Source organism: Aspergillus foveolatus (assembly GCF_047715535.1).
Source record: "Aspergillus foveolatus strain CBS 279.81 unplaced genomic scaffold BDW70scaffold_2, whole genome shotgun sequence".
NCBI lineage: Eukaryota > Fungi > Ascomycota > Eurotiomycetes > Eurotiales > Aspergillaceae > Aspergillus > Aspergillus foveolatus.
In genome coordinates this window covers 145,609-167,214 of record NW_027396066.1, presented here as the reverse complement: position 1 = coordinate 167,214, position 21,606 = coordinate 145,609, and the positions used below count along the sequence as shown (strand labels likewise).

The following is a 21,606-nucleotide window of genomic DNA, read 5'->3' as shown; positions in this document are numbered from 1 at the left end:
TCCGAACGCAGAGCGGGAAACCTGCGATAAGAATAGCGGGGAACCCCCAGCCCGTCACGTGCTGTGCGGAGAGAGATTCTAGGCCCTCTTTTATGATAGTCTGGACGAAGTAGTTACAAGTCGATTTCTTCATAACCATCAATCGTTACCTGAGGTGGCCCGCCTAGTCTTTGATAGGTTGTGGCGTGGTCACCTCGTAAGTAAGACATTACTCATAATGTATAATTAGATATGATATTTATTCTACATGGTTGGTGAATTAGTCTCCTTGGTATCGTCTACTCATCGTTCAGACAAGGGTCAGAAACGCCCGTGGAAAGCTACCCTGAAATGATCGAGGTATGAGAGTATGGTGTTGTCAAATCCCCTTTTCCTTATCCAGACAGACATAACGCCCACGAACACGGCGACTGCCACGGAGCCAATGGTTCGCCTGTAGCTCCAAAGAAATCCGATGAATTGCTCTGTTCTCTCCTCATTCCGGAGCTGTTTGGTATGTTTCTGAAAAATCTCAAGGGCCGTATTCATGGATTGCGTTCTCATGATTGCACGTGTGGTTTTCAGGACACTGTAGCTCGAAATCTTTCTCCAGGCTCCGAATGGTAGTGACTCGGGCGGGTGATCACGGAAGAGCTGTACCGCGCGAGATATTAGACCTTCTATATCAAGGGGCTGAGGCAGTTTTGACAGAGTATAGTGTAACATTTCCGGTTCGTCCGCCGGGATCTCAAGTAGCTCTTTTCTGCGGGAGAGAACAATTGCTACAAAGAGATATATTGAGACAACAGGCTCCCAAGCCAGCAAGAAGTCGAAGAGCCGCGCAATATCGCTATATTCCTGGATATCGTGGGCATATAAGGTGAGAGTTGCCGAGAGAGCAAAGAAAGGTTGTATGTCCGAAAGTCGCTTATATAGGGCCTTGTCGGCCGTTTCGATGATTGCTGGAATAAGCCGTAAATGCTTCACTGCCGGTGAAAGCGAAGGTAACATGTAGTCCCTGATGCGAAACAGAGATAGGCGGGCAACTGCTGGAGCAGATCGTTCCTCTCCCATGACTAATAATATGACTTGCACAATATCATGGTAGCCTTGAAAATAACAAAGCACGGGATAGTTCCGCAGAACTCGTTTGATTACTCGAGAAAGCTCATTCTTTTTTGACGACAATTCGTCGTCGGGGCCTGAAGGCAAGAAATTAACGGCGGCATAGGCAAGTTCGTTAAGAGACACTCACATTCAGGATAGTAAACAAATGAACGTTTCACGTCTAGTTGGACCTGTTCCTCGTCGCGGTGGGGTGGTAGGCTACTCCCCTTCGACAGTATATTCTCTGTGTCCTTATCAGACTGAAGCAGAATGGGCCCTGTATAATGAGTTATTGCATGATGATTGATAATTCTCGAGGCAACATACAGGCTAGTTGTCTGAGCTCATCTCGAAGAAAGCCGCCTTCCGATGTAGCGTGCGACACCAAAGCATTAATGTCGCGTAGCTCGCATGCCGTTCGGATTTCCTCAGCCTTTTTGTTTATACGAGCCAAGTCATCATTAGAGCTGTGTACCAACTCATCAGTCACAGCATCAGTTTCCGAAGACCCCCTCTCTGACGATTGATACCCTGACCGGTTGGACATATCGACGGCGTGAATGCACGTAAATCAATAGCCTCGGCTTGAAAAGAGATGCATAGATAGGGGCGAAAGAAGTAAAAAAAGGCTCCTTTGCGAGGAGTCTGGCGGATATTGTTTTGCTTGTCACATAGGAGACTATCCTAGCTATTCAAATGCCGCTTTCATCCGAAGGCTCACAATGTAACGTTAGTTTCTAGAAGACAAGTGAAGACAAGTTAAGTTGGAATCATGTCAAACACGCCGCCGTTGACTGCGTTCAGAGAGGTACATAGAAACTGACTGATGGACGTCGAATAAATGCTGCCTGAGGCTTCACTCTCCTCGAAGGGTCGGTAGCCTAAATTTCCGGTAGTAGATTAGTCATCAATACTAAGCTAACTACGATAGGCATCAATGAGCTTCATGCATTTCCACAGCCCCTCCAAAAGACCTTGGCTTGTTGAGACTCCAGCGTGCCACTTCAAAGGACCACTTTGAATCACAGACCCGTGGTACTTGCTATACGAGATCTCAGTATAGACGCCAGGGAGTGTCATGTCGTTCTATTCGGGATGAAATCATAAGATCTCGTTAGCTACACCTATCCTCCCTCGCTCCACTGGCAGTCATACTTAGCTGGAGTCTTCACCGGTTTGGTATAGATTTCCGTTTCTTGTCAAGCCTGAGATCTCAGATTTAAGAAGAGGTTAACGGACATTTTGTAAGGCATCGTCGTATGTCTATTCACTCGTATGTCTATTCACTCTGTTCCTATCCCTTTCCATTCGCCGTAAGTCATACTTGTGGTAATTTATGGCATTCGTGCAATATGCTGACGGCTTCTAGACATTCAACTGCAAAGAAAGGTCTTTGCCCATAGCAACAGCTTTTATAAGGCATAAATGCCCACTGCATAATCGCGGATACACTTCAGGACCTCAACCCTTAACTTTGGAACAAGAATGACACCTGCTCCTCCATCGAACCAAGCATGACGCGAACAAATAGTCCGAACCTCTAACATCCCGCAACTCGTCGTGGTCATAGACCTTTCTTTTGAATCATTTACTTGGGCTTTCTCTTCCGCTGTATTCGTACTTACCGTTCGAGGTTGACATAAGAAATGAAGGGAGAAGTCTCCCCTTGTGAGGACCTATTGAGCTAATTTGTGCTTATCCTACACATTGATTTCTCACATTTGGTCTAAAAACGTTCAAGACCCTTGACTAAATCAGTCAGCTCCATCAACGGGTTTAATTGGAATCCATATTTGCAATCATACATACTCCTGCAACAATGCCTTCTGACAGTGAGATGGATCTCGACCCGGGCATTGCGGTTAAAAAAGCGAAGCTCGGACTCCTAACTCATACCTTTGTATCGAGTCCGATAATTCAATGGATTCTACCAGCACGCCTGAGGAGCAAATATCAGAATGATGTTGTGTTTGTTGGCGAGCGATGCCTGCAAATCAAGGAAGCGATATCAGGGACACACCTAGAGGAGGTCACTACAAAGTCGGACTTCGATGCTTATATCATGGCAGCTAAGGTCATTAACGTCAGTACGGAACTACCCTGGGAAGTCCAGATGAAGGCCGGGTCTAGCACTGCGGATGCCGGCCTAGATGCACGGCACGATCTTCCTCCTCAGATAATGGTTCTTAGCCTCGCTTCAAAGGAGCTAGTCTTCTTGTGCTATTCACGCACTGCGGGACAATTTATTCATTATCATCGTCCATTGCCGAGCGATGTTAGCACCTTCGAGAGATTCGGTCGTAATATTGCTGTCGAGCCGAGGTAAGCCCCCCTACTAGATCCTTTGAGGACGATGCTCTGACCTCGTCATAGGTCTCGAGCAGTTGCCGTAAGCGCTTCTAGCGACTACTTTGGCGTGTTCGTTCTGAAAGCTCCTTCCGTCGTGCAAGCTCAAATGTTAGAAGATCGGTTGGATCCCATAGCAGAGGTGCGAACAGAACCATTGTACTATTTCGAAGGACTCCCTTAACATTTATTGTCGGCTCATAGGAGCGATTTTTTCGCCTTGATGGCGACATCATCTTCATGGACTTTCTCTATCCGAAGTCTGAAGATGGCGATAAGATCATTCTTCTTCTCTTGGTGTCTCACGAGCAGACCACACACGCCGTATGCTACGAGTGGAATGCTCATCAAAGCCTACGACTATCTCATCCCCGTATCACTAGGAAGTCGTTACCAGCTGACGACAGGTTGCCTACTATGCTAATCCCATTGACCAAGGCCTCATCTTTCATGCTGGTCACTACGACTACGATGACTGTCTACCGGAATAAGCTCGATCTCCCAGGACCACCTATCAAGTATCCAATCCCCGTTCCTGACCGTGAGCAGCAGAAGTCGCCTCTTTGGACCCGTTGGGCACGGCCTCTGCGTAATGCAGTGTACAACCAGATGCATGATGACATTTACCTCTGCCGTGAGGACGGAAGGATAGATTATTTGGGTGTTGAAAACGGAGGCGAAGTTGAGAACCAGATTCAACTTGGATACTTATTTTGCGATGTCGACGCTGCCTTTGATATCCTAGATATCGGCTACGAGGGCGGTGATCTTCTTCTAGCCGCCGGTAATACTGGGGATGGCGGGCTCTTTGTCCAGAAAGCCCGTGACCAACCCCGCTGCGTTCAGAGGTTCACCAACTGGTCACCGGTCACAGACTCCGTGATTGTAAAGCAGCCCTCCAGCCAGAATATGGCGGCAGACTGTGTTGTCGGTGATCGTTTGTTCGTTTGCTCTGCATCATCTTTCGGGCGGGGGGGCGTGGTTGAGCTGCGACATGGGATTGAAGCTCAAGTCGGACTATTGATATCTCTGGAGGAACTTTCAGGAGCCAGAGACATATGGATTTTACCGGACAGCATCAACGGCGGCGTCCTCATGTTGACCTCTGACCCTGTGTCTTCAGCATTTTTATATCTACCGACTGATTTCACTGAAGAGATATCCGCTATTGACGAAGCGGACTGTGGGTTGGACTCAAACTCGCCGACTCTTGCTGCAGGATACATCGAGCCGGGTACGCTCGTGCAAGTTACTGATAAGGCGATATTTATGGGCGCAACGACAGATTCACAGTCCCGTTCTCGGAGTGACTTCGATATTGGCCAGAGCGTGGCGGCTGCTGCTGTGCATGGCCCAACGTGCCTTGTTATCACGGCCATTCGCACTCATCAGGAATTACAAATACGTTCGAAAAGGATTACTCAAGTGGGCGCCGATCTTCAGTTATCCGAAATCATTCCGCCGTTCAATATCGACTACGAACCTATCTGCATAACAGTTGAGGAATTGCGCATTGGTACTCTGGTCTTCATTGGCAGCGGCGATGGTAGGGTGCTCGTTTATCGCATTGATGATAGCTTCAAACTACTCTTTGACTTCACCGTGAAAGTTGAGAACGATGATGACATATCAAAGGCGATTGACAGCCTAGCAGTCATTGCTCACGCAAAAGGGACGCTCAGCAAGGCAGTCCTGCTCTGCGGCTTGAGGAGCGGTTATTTGGTAATGCTTGATATCTCGATGGATGCAATAAATATCAGCACTCCCTTAGGTAAGATCTGTCATATGATATCTTACTCTAATCACGGCGGGTTGTTTATCTAATGCATAGACGTATAGTTATGCGGCAAGCCACACTCAAACACCTGGGATATACTTCTGTACAAGTGCAGAGCACCGGAAGCATTGGTTTAATGACATGCGGTAATAGCTTCTGGCGATTAACATGCTCTCAAGGAAATGAGGCTAGTGACTGTGCTATTCAGCGAATATGGATAACAGACCAGAATAATGTAAGTCTCCGAAATCATTGACCCTAGCAGGATCTGACATTTTTAGCCCGCCTACTCTCCCAAGATCATACACAGTTTCGCTATGATAGGCTCCAACAATACCGACATCACTGACATCTCTGGGAGCCTTTTCTGTGTTGCGGATGGGCAACTAATGGTGTGCACCTTAGACTGTGCTGTCAGAACTATCCCTCGGAGAATCAGCCTACCTGGCAGTGCGCACAAACTGGCTTATTCGCAGCACTTAAAAAGCCTGGTGGTGGCATACAGCCAAACTGCCTTCGATACTGACGCGGATCCTGTCAAGCGGTATACCAGACCATATATTGAGTTCCTGGATCCGGATTTGCAGCACCCACTCGATGGCTCTGCCGAAGGTTTAACCACTCACATGAGCAAACCTTGGCGACCTCAAGGTGCTGCCGGCGAAAAAATCAGCTGCATTCTGGAATGGACTCCCAGGAAGGGCGACGAAGAATACCACTTCATCGTCGTTGGAACCGCACGTCGGAACCAACAAGACCGAGGGCGGGTTATCTTCCTTCAAGCTTCCCGGGGCTCATCGCCAGATTCTCAAATCGAGTGTTCTGTCAAGTATATTCACAAGTTTGAGGACCCGGTTTATACCATCGTCCCTTACGGTGACTTCACCTTAATGGTATCTACCGGTCATGAAATTGTAGCATTGGAGCCGAAATTTGCACAATCACGCCGTGCTCGCTCTGCACGGTTCTCGGTCTTGTCCCCAGCTATCTCGATGTCCTCTCATGAGCCCTTTGTTTATCTATCGACGGCCAGAGAGTCCCTTATGGTGCTAAAGAACACAGAGGACAAGCTGGCTCTCCATGCATATGGTCGTCAGAAGCTAGATGGGCTGTCTCATATCCACATTGGCGGAGACTTGAAGCTCACTTTGGCTTCTAGCAGAGGTGGGCGGGTCAGTTTGCTCACAGAAAACGGCGTGACGGAGACCGATAAGATGCTACCTGCTGCCTTATGCGAAGCGCACCTTCCTTCGTCCGTGATGAAACTCCTTGCCAGCTCAGAGCCATCTCCGCTGTCGACCCGCTCAAATACCTTCTATGGCACCGCAATGAATGGTACCGTATACCGTATTATGACTTTAGAGGAGAAAGAATGGCATCTTCTGCGCCTACTGCAAGACCTTTGTATTCGGGACACTGGTATCTGCCCATTTACGCCAAGAAGGAAAAGGCAGCGCAGCCCAGCCGGTCATGACCCTCTTGAATTCCAGCCTTCGCGTATGCATATTGATGGCGATATCTTGAGTCGGCTTGTTGCGCGTGACGCCGATTATTTGGTGAAAATGTTGGCCAGAGAGGAGGACCAGTCTACAAACAATATTGTTCAGCTTTTCAACGATCGTACAAGAGATGTTCTTGGAGAGTTCCCAAATCCAGCTGAAGCTGTTATGAAATGGCTGAAAAGAGTGTTCCAGGTGGAATTCTAGATAGTTCGACCTACTGCAAATGTTAGGTTCTAATTACTATCAACTTTGCATACGGGAAGATATTTAAAATATGCCATATATTTCCCCACAATATCCCATTCATACATGAGTTTAAGGATCCGTGATTGCGTAGTGGCAGACAATAAGACGCAGCAAACCTCGAAGACAGGCCCGGAGCCTGGTGCGGCTTAACAAATCGGGGCGTCGTCCGGACCTCCCCACCAAAGTCCAAAATTCTTACCTTCTCACTCCGCCCTCCACTCTCCATTCTTATCGGACACCACTTCATCGGGGAAGTGCAAAGGGAGTTTCTATTCACCTTGCTATTTGACTACTTTAATTATCGAAGGCTACTGGCTTTTCCCCTGGCCAGTTTTTTTTGCCACGACTCCGCCTGACCGCCGCAAGTCTGGCCGAAGAACCTGATATTGTTCGTACCGCACAATAAGCCACCGAAAAATGCACAAGTGCGAATGAGTTCTAGCTAACATCTCCCAGTGATTTCCATACTCAGTTCTTTCAAACTACACGGATAACGCCTTGCTAAACGAAGAACCACCTGTTCAATATGGCGCCGAAGAAGAAGGGAAACAGGAAGCAAGAGGAGGATTGGGAAGCTGAGCTTGGAGAGAGCATTCCTCCTGCGGGCGGTGACAGCCCAGCTCAGGAGGAAGCTCCCGGCGCTGATGGTGACGACGGAGAGGCTGGTGGTGGCTTGCTCGCCGCTTTGAGAAAGAACAAGAACAAGAAGGCCAAGAAGGGGAAGCCGACAAACGACTTCGTCGAGGGCGAGGACCCTACTCAAGAGGAAAATGGTGATACAGACTTTGCCAGCAAGCAACCTGAAGAAGGCACGTTCGACGAGGATGATGTCTTCGCTGGGAAGAAGAGCAAGCCGATCAAGGCTGCGCCTCCGCCACCAGCACCTGCGGATGAGGATTCTGGCCCTCGCGTGAAAACAAAGAAGGAGAAGGAGAGGGAAAAGAAGGAGAGGGAAAAGCAGCGAAAGAAGGAACAGGTATGCTTTTTATCCCCCGCTAGTAGGCCTCGATTGTTTGTGTTGACTGACATGCGTTATCCAGGCCGCGAAGAAGAAGACTACCGAACCCAAACAGCCTGAACAAAAGAAACCAGAACCGAAGAAAGAGGAACCTGTTGCTGCACCCTCCACACCTGCCCCTGCCCCTGCCCCTGCCGCTGAGCCTGCCGCCGGTGGCAAGAAGAAGAAGATCCCCGCTCACCTGGCTGCAATCCAGAAGCAGCAGGAAGCTCTTAGAAGACAGCGCGAGGAGGAAGAACGCCGTTTAGCAGAAGAGAAGGCTGCAGAAGAGGCGCGGCGACTCCAAGAGGAGGAAGAGGCGAGGAAGAAGGAGGAAGCTCGCCAACGGAAGAAGGAAAGGGAGAGGGAAAAGAAGGAACAATTGAGGAGGGAAGGAAAGCTGCTCACCAAAGCTCAGAAGGAAGCTAGGGAGCGCAACGAGCTCCGCATGAAGCAGATGCTTGCCGCAGGAGTTGGCACGGTTGCTGGGTTGCAGAAGGATCAGCCTGAGAAGAAGAAACCCGTTTACGAGAACAAGAAGAAGAAGGGTCCGAAGAAGCAGGATGAAGACCTCGAGGCTGCTGCTGCTCGTGCTAGGGCTCAGCGCGAGGCAGAAGACGAGCGACGACGAAAAGAGGAGGAGGAGCGGAAAGCAAAGGCTGAAGCTGAAGCTGCCGCTGCCGCTGCCGCTGCCGCTGCTGGTGATGAGGAGAGCGAGCTCGACGATTGGGAGAAGGCTGCTGATGCCGAGGAAGTGAAAGAGAGCTGGGACGCACCTAGTGATGAGGAGCCAGAGAAGCCCGCCGCTACAAACGATGAAGAGAAAACTCTACCAGAGCGACCTGCAGCTAAGCCCGCCAAGGAGGAGGCAAAGGAGGAGTCTTCAGAAGAGGATTCGGACGAATCTGACTCTGACGAAGAAGAACAGTCCGCCGCGCAAAAAGCACTCGCCCAACGGAAGGCGGAGGCTGCTGAGCGGAGGAAGAAGCAACACGAGGAAGCTTTAGCTGCTCGTTCAAAGGATAACTTGCGATCTCCAATTTGTTGTATTCTTGGGCACGTTGACACTGGTAAGACTAAGCTGCTAGATAAGATTCGACAGACAAACGTCCAAGAAGGTGAAGCCGGTGGTATCACCCAACAGATTGGCGCCACATACTTCCCTGTCGATGCTCTGCGCCAGAAGACTGCTGTTGTCAACAAGGATGGCTCCTTCGAGTTCAAGATCCCCGGTTTGCTCGTCATCGACACTCCTGGTCACGAGTCTTTCTCCAACCTGCGATCGAGAGGTTCGTCTCTTTGCAACATTGCCATTCTTGTCGTCGATATCATGCACGGTCTTGAACCTCAAACACTAGAATCCATGCGGCTTCTCCGTGAGCGCCGAACTCCTTTCATCGTCGCTTTGAACAAGATCGACCGTCTGTACGGTTGGAAGAAGATTGATAACAACGGTTTCCAGGAGAGTTTGGCTATGCAGAGCAAGGGCGTCCAGAACGAGTTCCGCACTCGTCTCGAGCGCACCAAACTTCTCTTTGCCGAGCAAGGTTTCAACTCGGAGCTTTTCTACGAGAACAAATCCATGGCCCGCAATGTCTCCCTTGTGCCCACTTCTGCCCACACCGGTGAAGGTGTCCCCGACATGTTGAAGCTGTTGACAATCTTAACTCAGGAGCGTATGACCAACTCTCTGATGTACCTGTCCGAGGTTGAGTGTACCGTCCTCGAAGTCAAGGTTATTGAGGGTCTTGGTACCACCATTGATGTCGTCCTCTCCAACGGTATTCTCCGGGAAGGTGATCGAATCGTGCTGTGCGGTCTTAACGGACCCATAGCGACCAACATTCGAGCGCTGCTTACACCTGCTCCTCTGAAGGAACTCCGATTGAAATCGCAATACGTCCACAACAAAGAGGTCAAGGCGGCTCTTGGTGTCAAGATTGCAGCCAACGATCTTGAACACGCCATTGCTGGCTCTCGTCTCATGGTTGTCGGACCTGATGATGACGAGGAGGATATTGAAGAAGAAGTCATGTCTGATCTCGAGAACCTTCTCAGCAAGGTTTCCAAGGATCAGCGCGGTGTCAGTGTTCAGGCTTCTACACTTGGTTCTCTAGAAGCTCTGCTCGAGTTCCTTCGTGTCTCTAAGATTCCAGTTGCCAACATCTCCATTGGTCCCGTCTACAAGCGCGATGTCATGATGTGCGGTACAATGTTGGAGAAGGCCAAGGAGTACGCGGTCATGCTCTGCTTCGACGTCAAGGTTGATAAGGAAGCACAAGCCTACGCAGACGACGTGGGTGTCAAGATTTTCACCGCGGACATCATCTACCACCTGTTCGATGATTTCACCAAGCACATGGCCGAACTGACGGAGCGCAAGAAGGAAGAGGCCAAGCTACTCGCCGTCTTCCCCTGTGTTCTTAAGACTGTCGCAGTCTTTAACAAGAAGGACCCCATCGTCATCGGTGTCGACGTTGTTGAGGGTAGTCTCCGTCTACACACGCCTATCGCCGCCATCAAAACCAACGCAACAACGGGTGCTAAGGAAGTTGTCGAACTCGGAAGAGTGTAAGTTTTCCATTCACTTTTTACTTTCTCAATCAACACTAAACCATATGCAGTGCCGGTATCGAACGTGACCACAAGCCTGTCAACGTTGTCAAGCGAGGCCAACCCTCTGTCGCCGTCAAGATCGAAGGCGCCAATCAACCCATGTACGGTCGTCAGCTCGAAGAGTCGGACACATTGTACTCCCAGATTTCTCGTGCAAGCATCGACACCCTCAAGGAGTTCTACCGGTCGGATGTCTCCATGGATGAATGGGCTCTCATCAAGAAGCTTAAGCCTGTTTTCGATATCCCTTGATTGTCTTGCACAGTTTGAGCTCAAATGAGGCAGTGCCTATTTCTCAGACGCTCCGGGGCGGAGGTGCTCAGAGTGTCATTTGGACCTTCAATGACCTTGATGCTCGACACTCTACGATAGAAAATGTCATGAACGTCTGACGGATCAATGGATGAAGATAAATAACAGGAAGTTATGACTTGATTTGTCAGGATGTGGATTGATGTAGATGACTAGGATTATAAAATAACTGTAGTTAATACCTAGCTAGTTTTACGACTCAATCTTACAAAAATAGTTTGGATAATTTTCCTCGCTGTCCAATCCGCCTCTAGGCCTTGTATATACACACCTTTCCACACACACAAAAATCAACTCTGCCATCAGTTTGAAGGAGCAAATCATTCATTTACTCTTCATACCCCTCCCACTTCTCTACCTTCCCACCCCTCGCCGCCCAATCCCTCCAACTGCCCTCATAAACCCCAATCCGTTCAGGCTCATACCCAGCCTGAACAGCCAATTGTGCCGCAGCTTTGGCTCTCACACCCGCTAGGCAGTAGAAGACAATATCTCCCTTCCCGCCGTCGGCGCCGGGCTTCGGGTACCCAAACCTTGTCTCGAATTCGTCTGGCGTCAGAAATAGCGCGTCCGGCTGCGATGCTAGGGGCACCGCAACTGCGGAAGGGATGACTCCGGTTCTGGTGAGTTCGGCGGGTTCGCGGACGTCGACGAGAATGAGATTCTTTTGCGGGCTGGAGGGGGGCGTCGATGGAGATTCGGAGGGAAGGTGCGCATTGATCTGGTTTCCTACTTGTCAGTTCACTTTACTGCGATTTAGATGTTTAGATAGGAGAGGAAGAGATGTACATCGTCAAACCCCCACTTCCGGAACGTTGGTGACGAGCTATCGTCTGTGTTGCTCTGGGTACTGTTCCAGCGGACAGACAACGCCGGGACGTATTCGACCCGGTAAGCTTGAATGTGCTTAGGGGTTGTTCGTAGCGAGGGTTTGGCGTATCCGCCGGGCCTGCTTGAGAGGCATAATGTTGTGAGCTGCCGAGTGGAGGAGAGCTCTCGCGCAACTGTAGGTTCGCCGGCGAGTGCGTACTTTGTGGCGCGAGAGCCAAGAAACATAATGCGTCCTTGTCGACTAATCGGGTTTAACGAGGCCATTTTTGTTCAGTGGTGGTAGAGTTGAAGAAAACCAGTACTCGTCGCTGCTGGACTCGAACTACCTACCGCAGTTTCTCCCGGGATGCCGGTTTCATGGTTTTGGGTGATGTCACCCCCCTGAAGCAGAACTTCCTTAAGCGATTACTTAGCCAATTAGGAAGTCTCCAGTTCGAATCTGAGTCATGTCAATGTCCCTCGTCGCTATTCTATTACTTGCACTGCTACTGTGATACGCAGGTTCTTGGTGCTTATTTTTTGTTCCTCATGATGCCCATCCTGGTGTGGTTTTCAGCAGACAGCAATGTATCATAGATGCCTCGCCAAGTTTCATCCACTGATTACAAGCGAACATTGCTGTGAAATGCCAGACCGTCTGCCGAACAGGAATAACTGCTCCTCAATGTTGGATCTCCGTTTCCATCATATATTGCCCGCTCCGGGTAAGGGCAAATCATCCTGTTATGTCTAACATTCCTTGCATCGGTAAACGAAGCCGGTAAAGAGCGTGGAACCTGTCCTTTCTCCACCCAGTCTACCATGTCGTCAAATATCGTTGAAGGATATAGTCCCGACGGGCTCCAGCAGTGGCCGAGGCCAGGAGCCTCAAAGAGACGATAATAGCTTCGAACTTCAGGGTCTCTTTGTGCAACGGCCTCATAATAGCTCCTCGTGCCCTTAGAGGGGATCATGGGATCGGCCTATTGATAGTTACATCAGCACGAGATCATATTGTGCAAAGATAGCGAGAGCTACCAAGCCGTGAAAGGAGAGGAGCTTCCCTCCACGTTTATTGAACTCTGATAAATCAGGATCACCCGTGCCAATGATCGACTTGTACTCCATCACTGAGTCTTTGAAGATCTGGACGTACATGTCGTGCGTCACTGTTTTCAGGTCGAACCTGGCATTTTTCTCGACGGCCAACCGGATCCAGTCCGACGAATATACAACAGGTAAGCCGGTGCACATACCATTGGGAGAACATTGGGAGGATAAGCCATTGGTGAGATTGCTCACGACATCAACACCCATCCAGAGGTTGGTGCCATCTGTAGTGAATGGGCCTCGCCATGCGGCATTTGCTACAATCGCCGCTGAAACAGAGAGCGGCACCGTTTCCTCGCCGCATGGAACATCCGTGCCAATTATGTCAAAGGCGCTGATGTCACAAGCGTCTATAAATGAGACTATTCCATCGCGGACTCCGTCCAATACATCACAATTTTGAATCGCCATACTAGTGAGATAGTCCAGTTCACAGTGCTGCGGATACGAGTCGAGTTGGTTCATGGTGAACTGCGTCCAGAATCCACTAACAAGGATTTCTGCCCAGTTGATAGCAGGTGCGGAAGCAACAATTCCATCGTATGCGTCGGGATATCTCTGCGCGAGCATCATTCCTTGGCGTCCGCCCTGGGAGCAGCCGCTGAAGTACGAATAAGAAGGCTTCCTGCCATAGAAGCCCTCAGCAATACTCTTTCCGGCGATGGCTGCATCATTCAACGAGACGGATGCGAAATCCTCGAGCCGATGGAGATCAACTTTCCCTGGCCGTTCAAGGAGCCAATCATCAATTCCTTCCCGCATGCTGCGGCCACAATCTGTTGATACCGCCGCATAGCCCTCCCCTACGGCCGCCAACATCGCCATCTTGTTTGCAGAGAACAAGCCACAGTGGTAGCCGCCGCCACCCAAGCCCATAATCCGTCCGTTCCATGTATCATGCGTCGGAAGCCACACTTCCGTATTCACGATCTCTAGCCGGTGAGTGTGGGTATAGGCGAGTGAGACAACGCAGTACGAGACATCCGTAACGTTGACCGGTCCATGGTTCACATACACGCTTTCCGGAATATACTCGGATCTTCCGGTGACAAGGTGCGCTGTGAGGAACTCAACCGACGCGCCAGGTATAGCTGGCCGTGGGATACTCAAGCCCGAACATCTGAGCTGGAATGTGTCCATTTGGGCGTGTCTCGGATGACAAAACTGGATAGATAGGCCAAAGAGGCTGGCAGGAAATGAAGCTTCCACATCAGCGCAGAAGGGATCAGTATGAAACCCTGGGGAATCTCGGTGACTTTATGATGAAATGCAGGTGAGTACTTGAGCCATCCATTCATGATTAATGCCGCCAACAAGGGAGGAACGATGGACTAGGGACGGGACTTTTCAGTTCCGCCTGCATTGTTGTGGTTGTTCTGCCTGCTAATGCAGATTGATGCAGATGGAACTTTGGTCCAAGTCCTAGGCTTGTACCTGGCAAGCTAGTGGTGAGTACCTGATAGGTAGTTGATGCATTAGACCTCGAGACATCACAGCCCCCCAATAAGTCACCCAGCTATACCCCGTACTCTACGGTAGACTGACTTTGGGTATGTAATACTAACTATACTGAGTTAAATATCCCGCAGCTTCTACTCGATTTTCTTGATTATCACCGAGCTGAAAATTCCTGGAATTAGTTCCAACTAGCTAGCAGCGTCTTTCTAGTCCAAAAAAAAGTTACTGAGAAACTGACTCCGGTCAAAATTAGCGAGAATAAAGAAATAGCCCCTTCTGGCTCAGGTACGGCAGCAGTATTTATGTCATTATACGACCGGGGTGGCCAGCTGCTCGTGTACGACGAAGGGTGAGCCTGTGTATCCGTCACACAAAGTGTTCTGAGTTGAGACACCGCGCCAATTGGAAGGTAAGGAGATATAAAGCATGTTGACATAAGCTGGGATCAAGCTGGGATCAAGCCGGGAACTTCTAGGTATCTAGAGCAGGAAGAATGGAGATAAGTCGCTAGGTAGTAATATTAGCTGGTCGAGAAAGTGTAGCAAGTACATATGTCAATCAACAATTCTAATTATACATCATTCTAGACCCCGTCCTTGTCCGAGACATCACCCTTAGATTCAGTGATACAACAGACGCAAACAATAAGTTAGCCCTAGTCATCATAATAGACATGCAGGACAGCTGGGTTCCCCGAATCCTTCGACCAGATCTCATACGAACCGAACTCCACCCCAAGATAGATTGAGAACTGCCCATCATCATCTGCCAGCCAGCAAGCCTCTGTAACGTCTAGAAGAGGCGGGTTCGTCAGCGCGGGCACAGGGTAAATAGCGATATCGTCCGTCGAGGCAGGCGCATTCTCCCCGTTCACGGTCACCTCGTCCCAGTCGGACGAGACGGCAGGAGTGACGGTCATGTTGAATGCGGAATTTGGAAGCGTCGTAAATGCCGGAAATTGGACGGTGCATTTGGTGATGTCGTCGGAATATATGTCCTCAGGGAGGTCGAGCCGGAACCCAACGAGGCTCCGAATCCAGGCAAGACCGCCCGTATTTGCGCGTAGAGTCTTTTCGGACCCATGACGGCACTTGTAACAGTTATTTTCAGGGCAGTCGGGGCAGCTGACCGTTGACCGTAGGATGGTGGAGTCTTTGACGGATGGCCTGTTTATCTGTGCTGCTTGGGAGGTAGTTGCGAGGACCGCAAGGGCTAGGAAGAGCTTGAAACCAAACATGTTGGAGACTTGCTATTGTAGGGAGTATGAATTGGCCTAAGTGAGATAAGGATTAGACATCCAGCTTTGATGGTATACACTCTGTCGGCGTAGACGATGTATTTATATTCTAGTTTGGGAGTTGTGGAACCGGGTCGATTACTCGTATTCATGCCTCCCGTATTTAGATGGCGCCATGGGCACGAAGTACCAGTGCCAGCAATGAACAAACAGATGTTGATGTAGACTTGTGCCGGAGGAAATGTGGTTGGTCCGGGATGATCACAGCCCCGAAGCATGTTTTACCCAATACGAGTTGGGAACCCAATCGAAGAGTGGCGGCGAAAGCGATAGTCAACAGGCGTGTCTCACTACATTTGAGTGATTGGGGATGTTTCTTGGACTGACGCTACAGTGGCGTTGGTTGTTGCTCTGTGGGGTGTGGGAATACTTTGTTGGCCCAGTCGATTGCATGGGTCTCAAACATGCCTTTCGCAATTTCCTGAAGACATATGCCGTGTAATAATGCTCGAGTGTCTATTTCCGGCGAGACACTGTAGCTATAATTATCTGTAGGGCTGAATAGAGTCAGGATTGGCTACTGCTTTGTCAAGTGAAGCCATCCAGCATTTCTTTCTTTTTTGCTGAACCTGAGCTCGATTGACGACCGCAGAGGAAGCATGTGCCTTCAGTCGATGATGTTTCGTTCAATACTGGTGATAGTAAAGGAAATTGAGTCAATGGGATGGTTTTGCGGCTTCGGACGAATTCAGACGTATCGCATCACGCGACGCAACGCAGGTGCTGCGTGTATGCGCTTGATAGTATCAAGCTTTCAAGAGCTATTTGTTGTGCTTGATGTCACTTGCAGTCAGTGAAAATCTGCAAACGAGCCTTTCAACCCCCTTAGAGCCGTGGAAACATGTCCAAATCAAGATCCAATAAGCCCAAGAACTCGGCGGCACCGAACACAGGCCCTGACCTTCGAGACGTAAATAGCCATACAAGGATACCAGGAACGGTGGGTGAATAACCGCAGTCTCCTCGACATCGTCTTTGCGTCAGCCGTTCGATTGTATGGCCACCAGTGACCTGATTCCGGTCGTATCCAGCGAACCATATCGGTAAGAGTCGTCGACCATTACTGCTCACACCGAACCGTTCAAGAAAGGGCCATCCTGACTTACATGGAGTTCGGTGAGTACTCCTCAATAAGCTGGCCAGCGTACAGTCCTCCTGGCATCCCATGAAGGTTATGCTCCCGCACTTGACCTCACCGCGCAAGCGCTGGGTGAGAGGGGTTCGTCCTCATACTTGAGACTTTCTTTCGTTGCAGCTATGCCTTGTGTGAGCATGCACGGGTACGAAACCATATAATTTCGAGAATAATGTGACTATGACTGAAGGAAGAGGGTGGTTCCTGGATCATGTCAAGTTTAAGGTTGTGCTTCGATGGGGTCAACACACGCTCCATGCTAGGATGCCTGAGGGCTAAGGCTGCAACCACCTAACGTGGTTGGTAAGCGAGCTGCGCACCCAACCAGTTTTTTACAAGCCGACGCGGTCATCTATCTTCCATCAACCACCATGACCCGATTACGCGTTAGGTCAAGCCAAAACTCCCATGAAAAGGAGGGTCGGCTATTACTGGCTGTACAGGCTATAAAAAAAAAGAGATCACATCAATACGCGAGGCAGCACGTCGCTTTAATGTGCCTGAATCTACACTACGTACGCGACTACGCGGGACTATCAATCGCGCCGAACCTCGCGCAAATGGCCATAAATTGACAGAAATTGAAGAGGAAGTGCTTAAGCAGTGGATCTTATCTTTGGATCTACGCGGGACGGCTCCTACAAAAGCTCATGTACGAGAAATGGCCAATATCCTGCTGGCAAAGCGTGGTTCCACCCCAATCCAGACTGTCGGCCAGAAATGGGTATATAATTATACTCAACGCCATCCAGAGCTTAAATCTCGCTTGTCTAGACAATATGACTGCCAGCGAGCAAAGCAAGGGAATCCAAAGGTTATTCAAGCATGGTTTAACACCGTACGAGCCACGATCGAACAATATGGGATCCTACCGGACGATATTTATAACTTTGATGAGACTGGCTTTGCAATGGGCCTTTGCGCACATCAGAAAGTGATTACCAAGTCAGAATCTTGTGGCCGAAGACCAGTTTTACAGCCAGGAAACCGTGAATGGGTTACTGCAATTGAGTCAATCAGTGCTTCTGGATGGGCACTTCCACCAACACTTATTTTCAAGGGCAAGCAATATAACCAAGCATGGTTTACAGACCTTCCCCCTGACTGGCGACTTGAAATCAGTACAAATGGATGGACAACCAATGAAATTAGCCTTCGCTGGCTTCAGAAGCAGTTTATCCCATCAACAGATACTCTACGCGCGGAAGATATCGACTTCTAGTTCTTGATGGCCATGGAAGCCATCTTACACCAGAGTTTGATCAGATCTGTACAGATCATAATATTATACCACTCTGCATGCCGGCACATTCCTCCCATCTTCTACAACCGCTTGATATTGGATGTTTTGCCGTTTTGAAGCGCTCGTACGCTGGCTTTGTTGACCTGAAAATGCGGCTTGGCATCAGCCATATTGATAAACTTGATTTCCTTGCAGCCTATCCACAAGCTCGAATCAGCACTTTTAAACTGGATACAATTAAAAACAGTTTCCGAGCAGCAGGACTAGTGCCATTAAATCCTGAACCAGTGCTTTCAAAGCTTAGTATTCAGATTCGTACGCCTACACCCCCTGGAAGCCGTGGCAGCCAGTCAAGCAGTTTTTTCCCCCATACACCAGCAAATGTTGATGAGCTTCTAAAGCAAGCATCCTCAATCAAAGCTTTTCTAAAACACATCCCACAATGCCTTAAACCAGCTTATTAAAGGCTGTCAAATTGCAATGCAAAAGGGTATACTGCTGGAGCAAGAGAATAGGGTGCTACGTGCTGCAAATGCCATGAAACGGCAAAAGCAAGCTCGTACTAATAGATAGATAGCTCATGATACTGGCCTGTCCGTACAAGAGGCAATGGAGCTCGAGGAAGCTCATAATGCTTTCTTCCAGGCAATTCCTGGTCCACGCAGGCCACCAGCGCAAGGTGCGCAAGCACCAAAGACGCGGGCCCTACCTAAATGCAGTACCTGTAATGAAATTTGGCATAAGAGAAATGCTTGTCCAATTAAATAATAATTAATATAAAGGCGTTGTGGTTGATTAAATGATCAAAATGTAGAGAATTTGGTTGCAGGTGCGCAGCTCGCTTACCAACTACGTTAACTAAGGTGACTCGGACCGCCCGGCAGTCCAGCTCTTGCTTACAATACGTGACAAAACTGTGTCAACAGTTCTCCGCATTTCATATAAGGCGACCACCACTATTGGTGCGAAGCCCGCTAGAGATTTATGGTGTAAGTTACATGCGAACCGATACATATGGATACAGATCATTCGAGATCAAGGGGAATTCAGGTACCGGAGTTACGGAGGATCACTGATCCCCCTTAACTGTGCTTGAATAAATAATTGGGCTTTTCTCACAGGAAGTTGTGCATTGTACCTCGAAGGATTGCGCGCCTGGTCCCACTGACAACCATAGTGGAGCAGGGTTCTCTATCCGATCGACTAGGCTCGCTCTGCGATTAATTTCCCTCCTTATCCGCCGGCCTCCCCTTTTCTGGATCGTGTTTTGAGAGCCCATCTCTCTCCATTGACCTCTCTACCACACTCGCTTCTGGGGACCGTTCAATCGCTCAAGATGGCTGAGATCAATGGGAGCTTTGTCTCGCCCGCGGCCGATGCTACTGTTTTCCCCCAAGTTTTTCAACCCGCCGGCTTGATCGCTGATTTCCTCAATGGCCTGACCCTTTGGAAGACTCTGGCGACTCTGCTCGCCTTAGCTGTGGTCTACGACCAGTGTACGTGGCCTCTGGAAGTGAGTTCCTGCGAGTTACTGATCTTCTCCCAGTCCGATACATTTACCTCAAGGGCGCCATCGTTGGTCCAGCTTGGAAGCTCCCGTTTATGGGACCGTTCCTCCAGTCTGTCAACCCGAAATTCCACGAGTACAAGGCCAAATGGGACAGCGGCGAACTGAGCTGTGTGTCTGTTTTCCACAAGTATGTGACTAATACGATCTCCTTCCGATCCGCAGTCTCTAATATGTCGACCTTTTTTAGATTTGTTGTTATCGCATCCACTCGTGATATGTCCCGCAAGATCTTCAACTCGCCTACTTACGTCAAGCCCTGTGTCGTCGATGCCGCGCATAAACTGCTTGGCAAGACTAACTGGGTATTCTTGGATGGCAAGGAACATGTTGACTTCCGCAAGGGCTTGAACAACCTTTTCACCCGTCAGGCGCTTTCTTGCTATCTTCCTCGCATGGAGGAGGTTTACAATGACTACTACGCGCGCTTCCTCAAAAAGTCCAAGAACAACAACTATAAGCCAACGCCGTGGATGCCCGAATTCCGTGACCTGATGTGCGCCGTCTCTTGCCGTACCTTCGTAGGCCACTACATTTCCGATGAGGCTATTGACAAGATTTCCGTCGACTACTACAACATCACCGCTGCGCTGGAATTGGTCAACTTTCCGATCATCCTCCCTTTCACCAAGACCTGGTACGGAAAGAAGGCCGCAGACATGGTCCTTGACGAATTTGCCAAGTGTGCTGCCAAGAGCAGAGCTCGTATGGCTGCGGGTGGAGAGATTAGCTGCATTATGGACGCTTGGATCAAGGCTCAGTTGGACTCTGCCAAATACCGGGAAAAGATTGCCAAGGGTATTGAGGTTGACTCTTCCGAAAAGCCACCACAGGTGCTCCGTGACTTCACCGACTATGAAGTCTCTCAGACCATCTTTACCTTCTTGTTCGCTTCCCAGGATGCCACCAGTTCCGCCTGCACTTGGCTGTTCCAGCTTATGGCCGACCGCCCCGAGATCCTTGACAAGGTTCGCGAGGAGAACCTGCGTCTCCGTAATGGAGATGTGAATGCTCCCTTGACCATGGACTTGCTCGACTCAATGACTTACACCCGTGCCGTTGTCAAGGAGACTCTCCGTTACCGGCCCCCCGTCATTATGGTTCCCTACATTGCCAAGAAGGACTTCCCCATCACCGACAAGATTACTGTCGCCAAGGGCTCCATGATCATCCCGTCGGTCTACCCTGCCACTCGCGATGAGGAAGCTTACCCGAACGCTGACTCTTTCGACCCTGACCGTTGGATCACCGGTAACGCCGAGCAACACCCTAAGAACTTCCTCATCTTCGGCACCGGTCCTCACTACTGCCTTGGTCAGACATACGCTGTCCTTAACTTGATGGCGATGATCGGCAAGGCCAGTATGGAGATGGACTGGGTACACACTCCCACTCCCCAGTCTGAGGAAATCAAGGTCTTTGCTACTATCTTCCCTCAGGTATTCTCTATCTTTACCCTATTATTCTGCTCTTCGACTAACCTGTGTTAGGACGACTGCCTGCTTACCTTCCGTCCTCGCGCTTAATTCTGTAACACAATACAACAGCAACCCGGAGATCTAGATGAGCTGCGTCACTCTATGGCCCTTTGACCATGAAGCCCGATAAACAGCAGCCGCTTTGTGGGCCCTTAACCCCGGCGATTCTGTCCCGGAGATGGGAGAACCGAATGGGCGCTTTCCTCTTTCCCCTACTTCTTGTATCTATTCTCACTGATCGAACCGCTACTGTCCGACCGGGTGCATCGTTTGCTGTTAAGTTTGCTTTACATAAGTTTGTGTGGATAATTCTGGAAACGTGGGGTCTAACGTCTCATCTTCGTCCTTAGAATCCCGGCTCCCGATTGAAGTCGCGCAGGGCAGTTAGACTTGGCTTGCTTGGGTTAAAATCAACCACCCATGTCATGCATATGGGAATGGGAATGAGCTACGTGGAGTTGTTTGCTTGTGTGATATACTTTTCGTCACTCCTGAAGCTCTCGGATGACCTAGATGTCTCTTACATTAATATTAATCATGAAATTCTTTTGCTGACCTTTTGAGACTGCCGCATTCCAATTGATTTCCCTACTACTAATTCTGGTCTGCGCAGAAGTAACGCAGAC

General features: G+C 49.6%; 7 protein-coding genes across 7 annotated transcripts; 3 read left to right on the top strand and 4 right to left on the bottom strand.

The window, feature by feature from the left end:
- Positions 1–300: 300 nt before the first annotated feature.
- BDW70DRAFT_167529 (TBC domain-containing protein) lies at positions 301–1,892 on the bottom strand (the record flags this gene model as incomplete). The annotated part of the gene is made up of 3 exons (XM_073742247.1): positions 1,414–1,892; positions 1,235–1,363; positions 301–1,181 (listed from the first exon to the last, which is right to left on the bottom strand). Exons 1-3 carry the CDS (start codon positions 1,631–1,633, stop codon positions 301–303), a joined length of 1,230 nt encoding a protein of 409 aa, XP_073600542.1. The 5' UTR covers positions 1,634–1,892.
- Positions 1,893–2,740: 848 nt separating this feature from the next.
- On the top strand, positions 2,741–7,122 carry thtA. Its single transcript, XM_073742246.1, has 5 exons — positions 2,741–3,408; positions 3,460–3,574; positions 3,637–5,203; positions 5,272–5,444; positions 5,491–7,122. Exons 1-5 carry the CDS (start codon positions 2,906–2,908, stop codon positions 6,913–6,915), a joined length of 3,783 nt encoding a protein of 1,260 aa, XP_073600541.1. The 5' UTR covers positions 2,741–2,905; the 3' UTR covers positions 6,916–7,122.
- A 67-nt stretch (positions 7,123–7,189) lies between these two features.
- BDW70DRAFT_126580 (putative mitochondrial translation initiation factor IF-2) lies at positions 7,190–11,108 on the top strand. Its single transcript, XM_073735112.1, has 4 exons — positions 7,190–7,345; positions 7,414–7,933; positions 7,998–10,525; positions 10,579–11,108. Exons 2-4 carry the CDS (start codon positions 7,484–7,486, stop codon positions 10,820–10,822), a joined length of 3,222 nt encoding a protein of 1,073 aa, XP_073600540.1. The 5' UTR covers positions 7,190–7,345; positions 7,414–7,483; the 3' UTR covers positions 10,823–11,108.
- Positions 11,109–11,210: 102 nt separating this feature from the next.
- Positions 11,211–11,938, bottom strand: BDW70DRAFT_146710 (rhodanese-like domain-containing protein; the record flags this gene model as incomplete). The annotated part of the gene is made up of 2 exons (XM_073738616.1): positions 11,211–11,603; positions 11,672–11,938. The coding sequence occupies 2 exons, from the start codon at positions 11,936–11,938 to the stop codon at positions 11,211–11,213; spliced, it is 660 nt and encodes a 219-aa protein (XP_073600539.1).
- A 377-nt stretch (positions 11,939–12,315) lies between these two features.
- Positions 12,316–14,396, bottom strand: BDW70DRAFT_167521 (Tannase/feruloyl esterase; the record flags this gene model as incomplete). The annotated part of the gene is made up of 2 exons (XM_073742245.1): positions 12,731–14,396; positions 12,316–12,675 (listed from the first exon to the last, which is right to left on the bottom strand). The coding sequence occupies exons 1-2, from the start codon at positions 13,940–13,942 to the stop codon at positions 12,316–12,318; spliced, it is 1,572 nt and encodes a 523-aa protein (XP_073600538.1). The 5' UTR covers positions 13,943–14,396.
- Positions 14,397–14,896: 500 nt separating this feature from the next.
- Positions 14,897–15,939, bottom strand: BDW70DRAFT_37704 (uncharacterized protein). Its single transcript, XM_073743871.1, has one exon. The coding sequence runs from the start codon at positions 15,495–15,497 to the stop codon at positions 14,916–14,918; it is 582 nt and encodes a 193-aa protein (XP_073600537.1). The 5' UTR covers positions 15,498–15,939; the 3' UTR covers positions 14,897–14,915.
- A 3,076-nt stretch (positions 15,940–19,015) lies between these two features.
- Positions 19,016–21,543, top strand: erg5 (C-22 sterol desaturase erg5). Its single transcript, XM_073735111.1, has 4 exons — positions 19,016–19,431; positions 19,482–19,632; positions 19,693–20,941; positions 20,993–21,543. Exons 1-4 carry the CDS (start codon positions 19,272–19,274, stop codon positions 21,026–21,028), a joined length of 1,596 nt encoding a protein of 531 aa, XP_073600536.1. The 5' UTR covers positions 19,016–19,271; the 3' UTR covers positions 21,029–21,543.
- The last annotated feature ends 63 nt before the right edge of the window (positions 21,544–21,606 follow it).

What these genes read in the sequence shown, in the direction of transcription:
- thtA (XM_073742246.1), top strand. Translation starts at nt 2,906, where the DNA reads ATGCCTTCTGACAGTGAGATGGATCTCGACCCGGGCATTGCGGTTAAA. An exon ending in GGTTGGATCCCATAGCAGAG is followed by an intron (nt 3,575 to 3,636) that starts GTGCGAACAGAA and finishes GTCGGCTCATAG; the next exon opens with GAGCGATTTTTTCGCCTTGA. An exon ending in GGATAACAGACCAGAATAAT is followed by an intron (nt 5,445 to 5,490) that starts GTAAGTCTCCGA and finishes TGACATTTTTAG; the next exon opens with CCCGCCTACTCTCCCAAGAT.
- BDW70DRAFT_126580 (XM_073735112.1), top strand. Translation starts at nt 7,484, where the DNA reads ATGGCGCCGAAGAAGAAGGGAAACAGGAAGCAAGAGGAGGATTGGGAA. An exon ending in AGCAGCGAAAGAAGGAACAG is followed by an intron (nt 7,934 to 7,997) that starts GTATGCTTTTTA and finishes TGCGTTATCCAG; the next exon opens with GCCGCGAAGAAGAAGACTAC. An exon ending in GTTGTCGAACTCGGAAGAGT is followed by an intron (nt 10,526 to 10,578) that starts GTAAGTTTTCCA and finishes AACCATATGCAG; the next exon opens with TGCCGGTATCGAACGTGACC.
- BDW70DRAFT_37704 (XM_073743871.1), bottom strand. Translation starts at nt 15,497, where the DNA reads ATGTTTGGTTTCAAGCTCTTCCTAGCCCTTGCGGTCCTCGCAACTACC.
- erg5 (XM_073735111.1), top strand. Translation starts at nt 19,272, where the DNA reads ATGGCTGAGATCAATGGGAGCTTTGTCTCGCCCGCGGCCGATGCTACT. An exon ending in AGCTGTGGTCTACGACCAGT is followed by an intron (nt 19,432 to 19,481) that starts GTACGTGGCCTC and finishes ATCTTCTCCCAG; the next exon opens with TCCGATACATTTACCTCAAG. An exon ending in TTGCTACTATCTTCCCTCAG is followed by an intron (nt 20,942 to 20,992) that starts GTATTCTCTATC and finishes AACCTGTGTTAG; the next exon opens with GACGACTGCCTGCTTACCTT.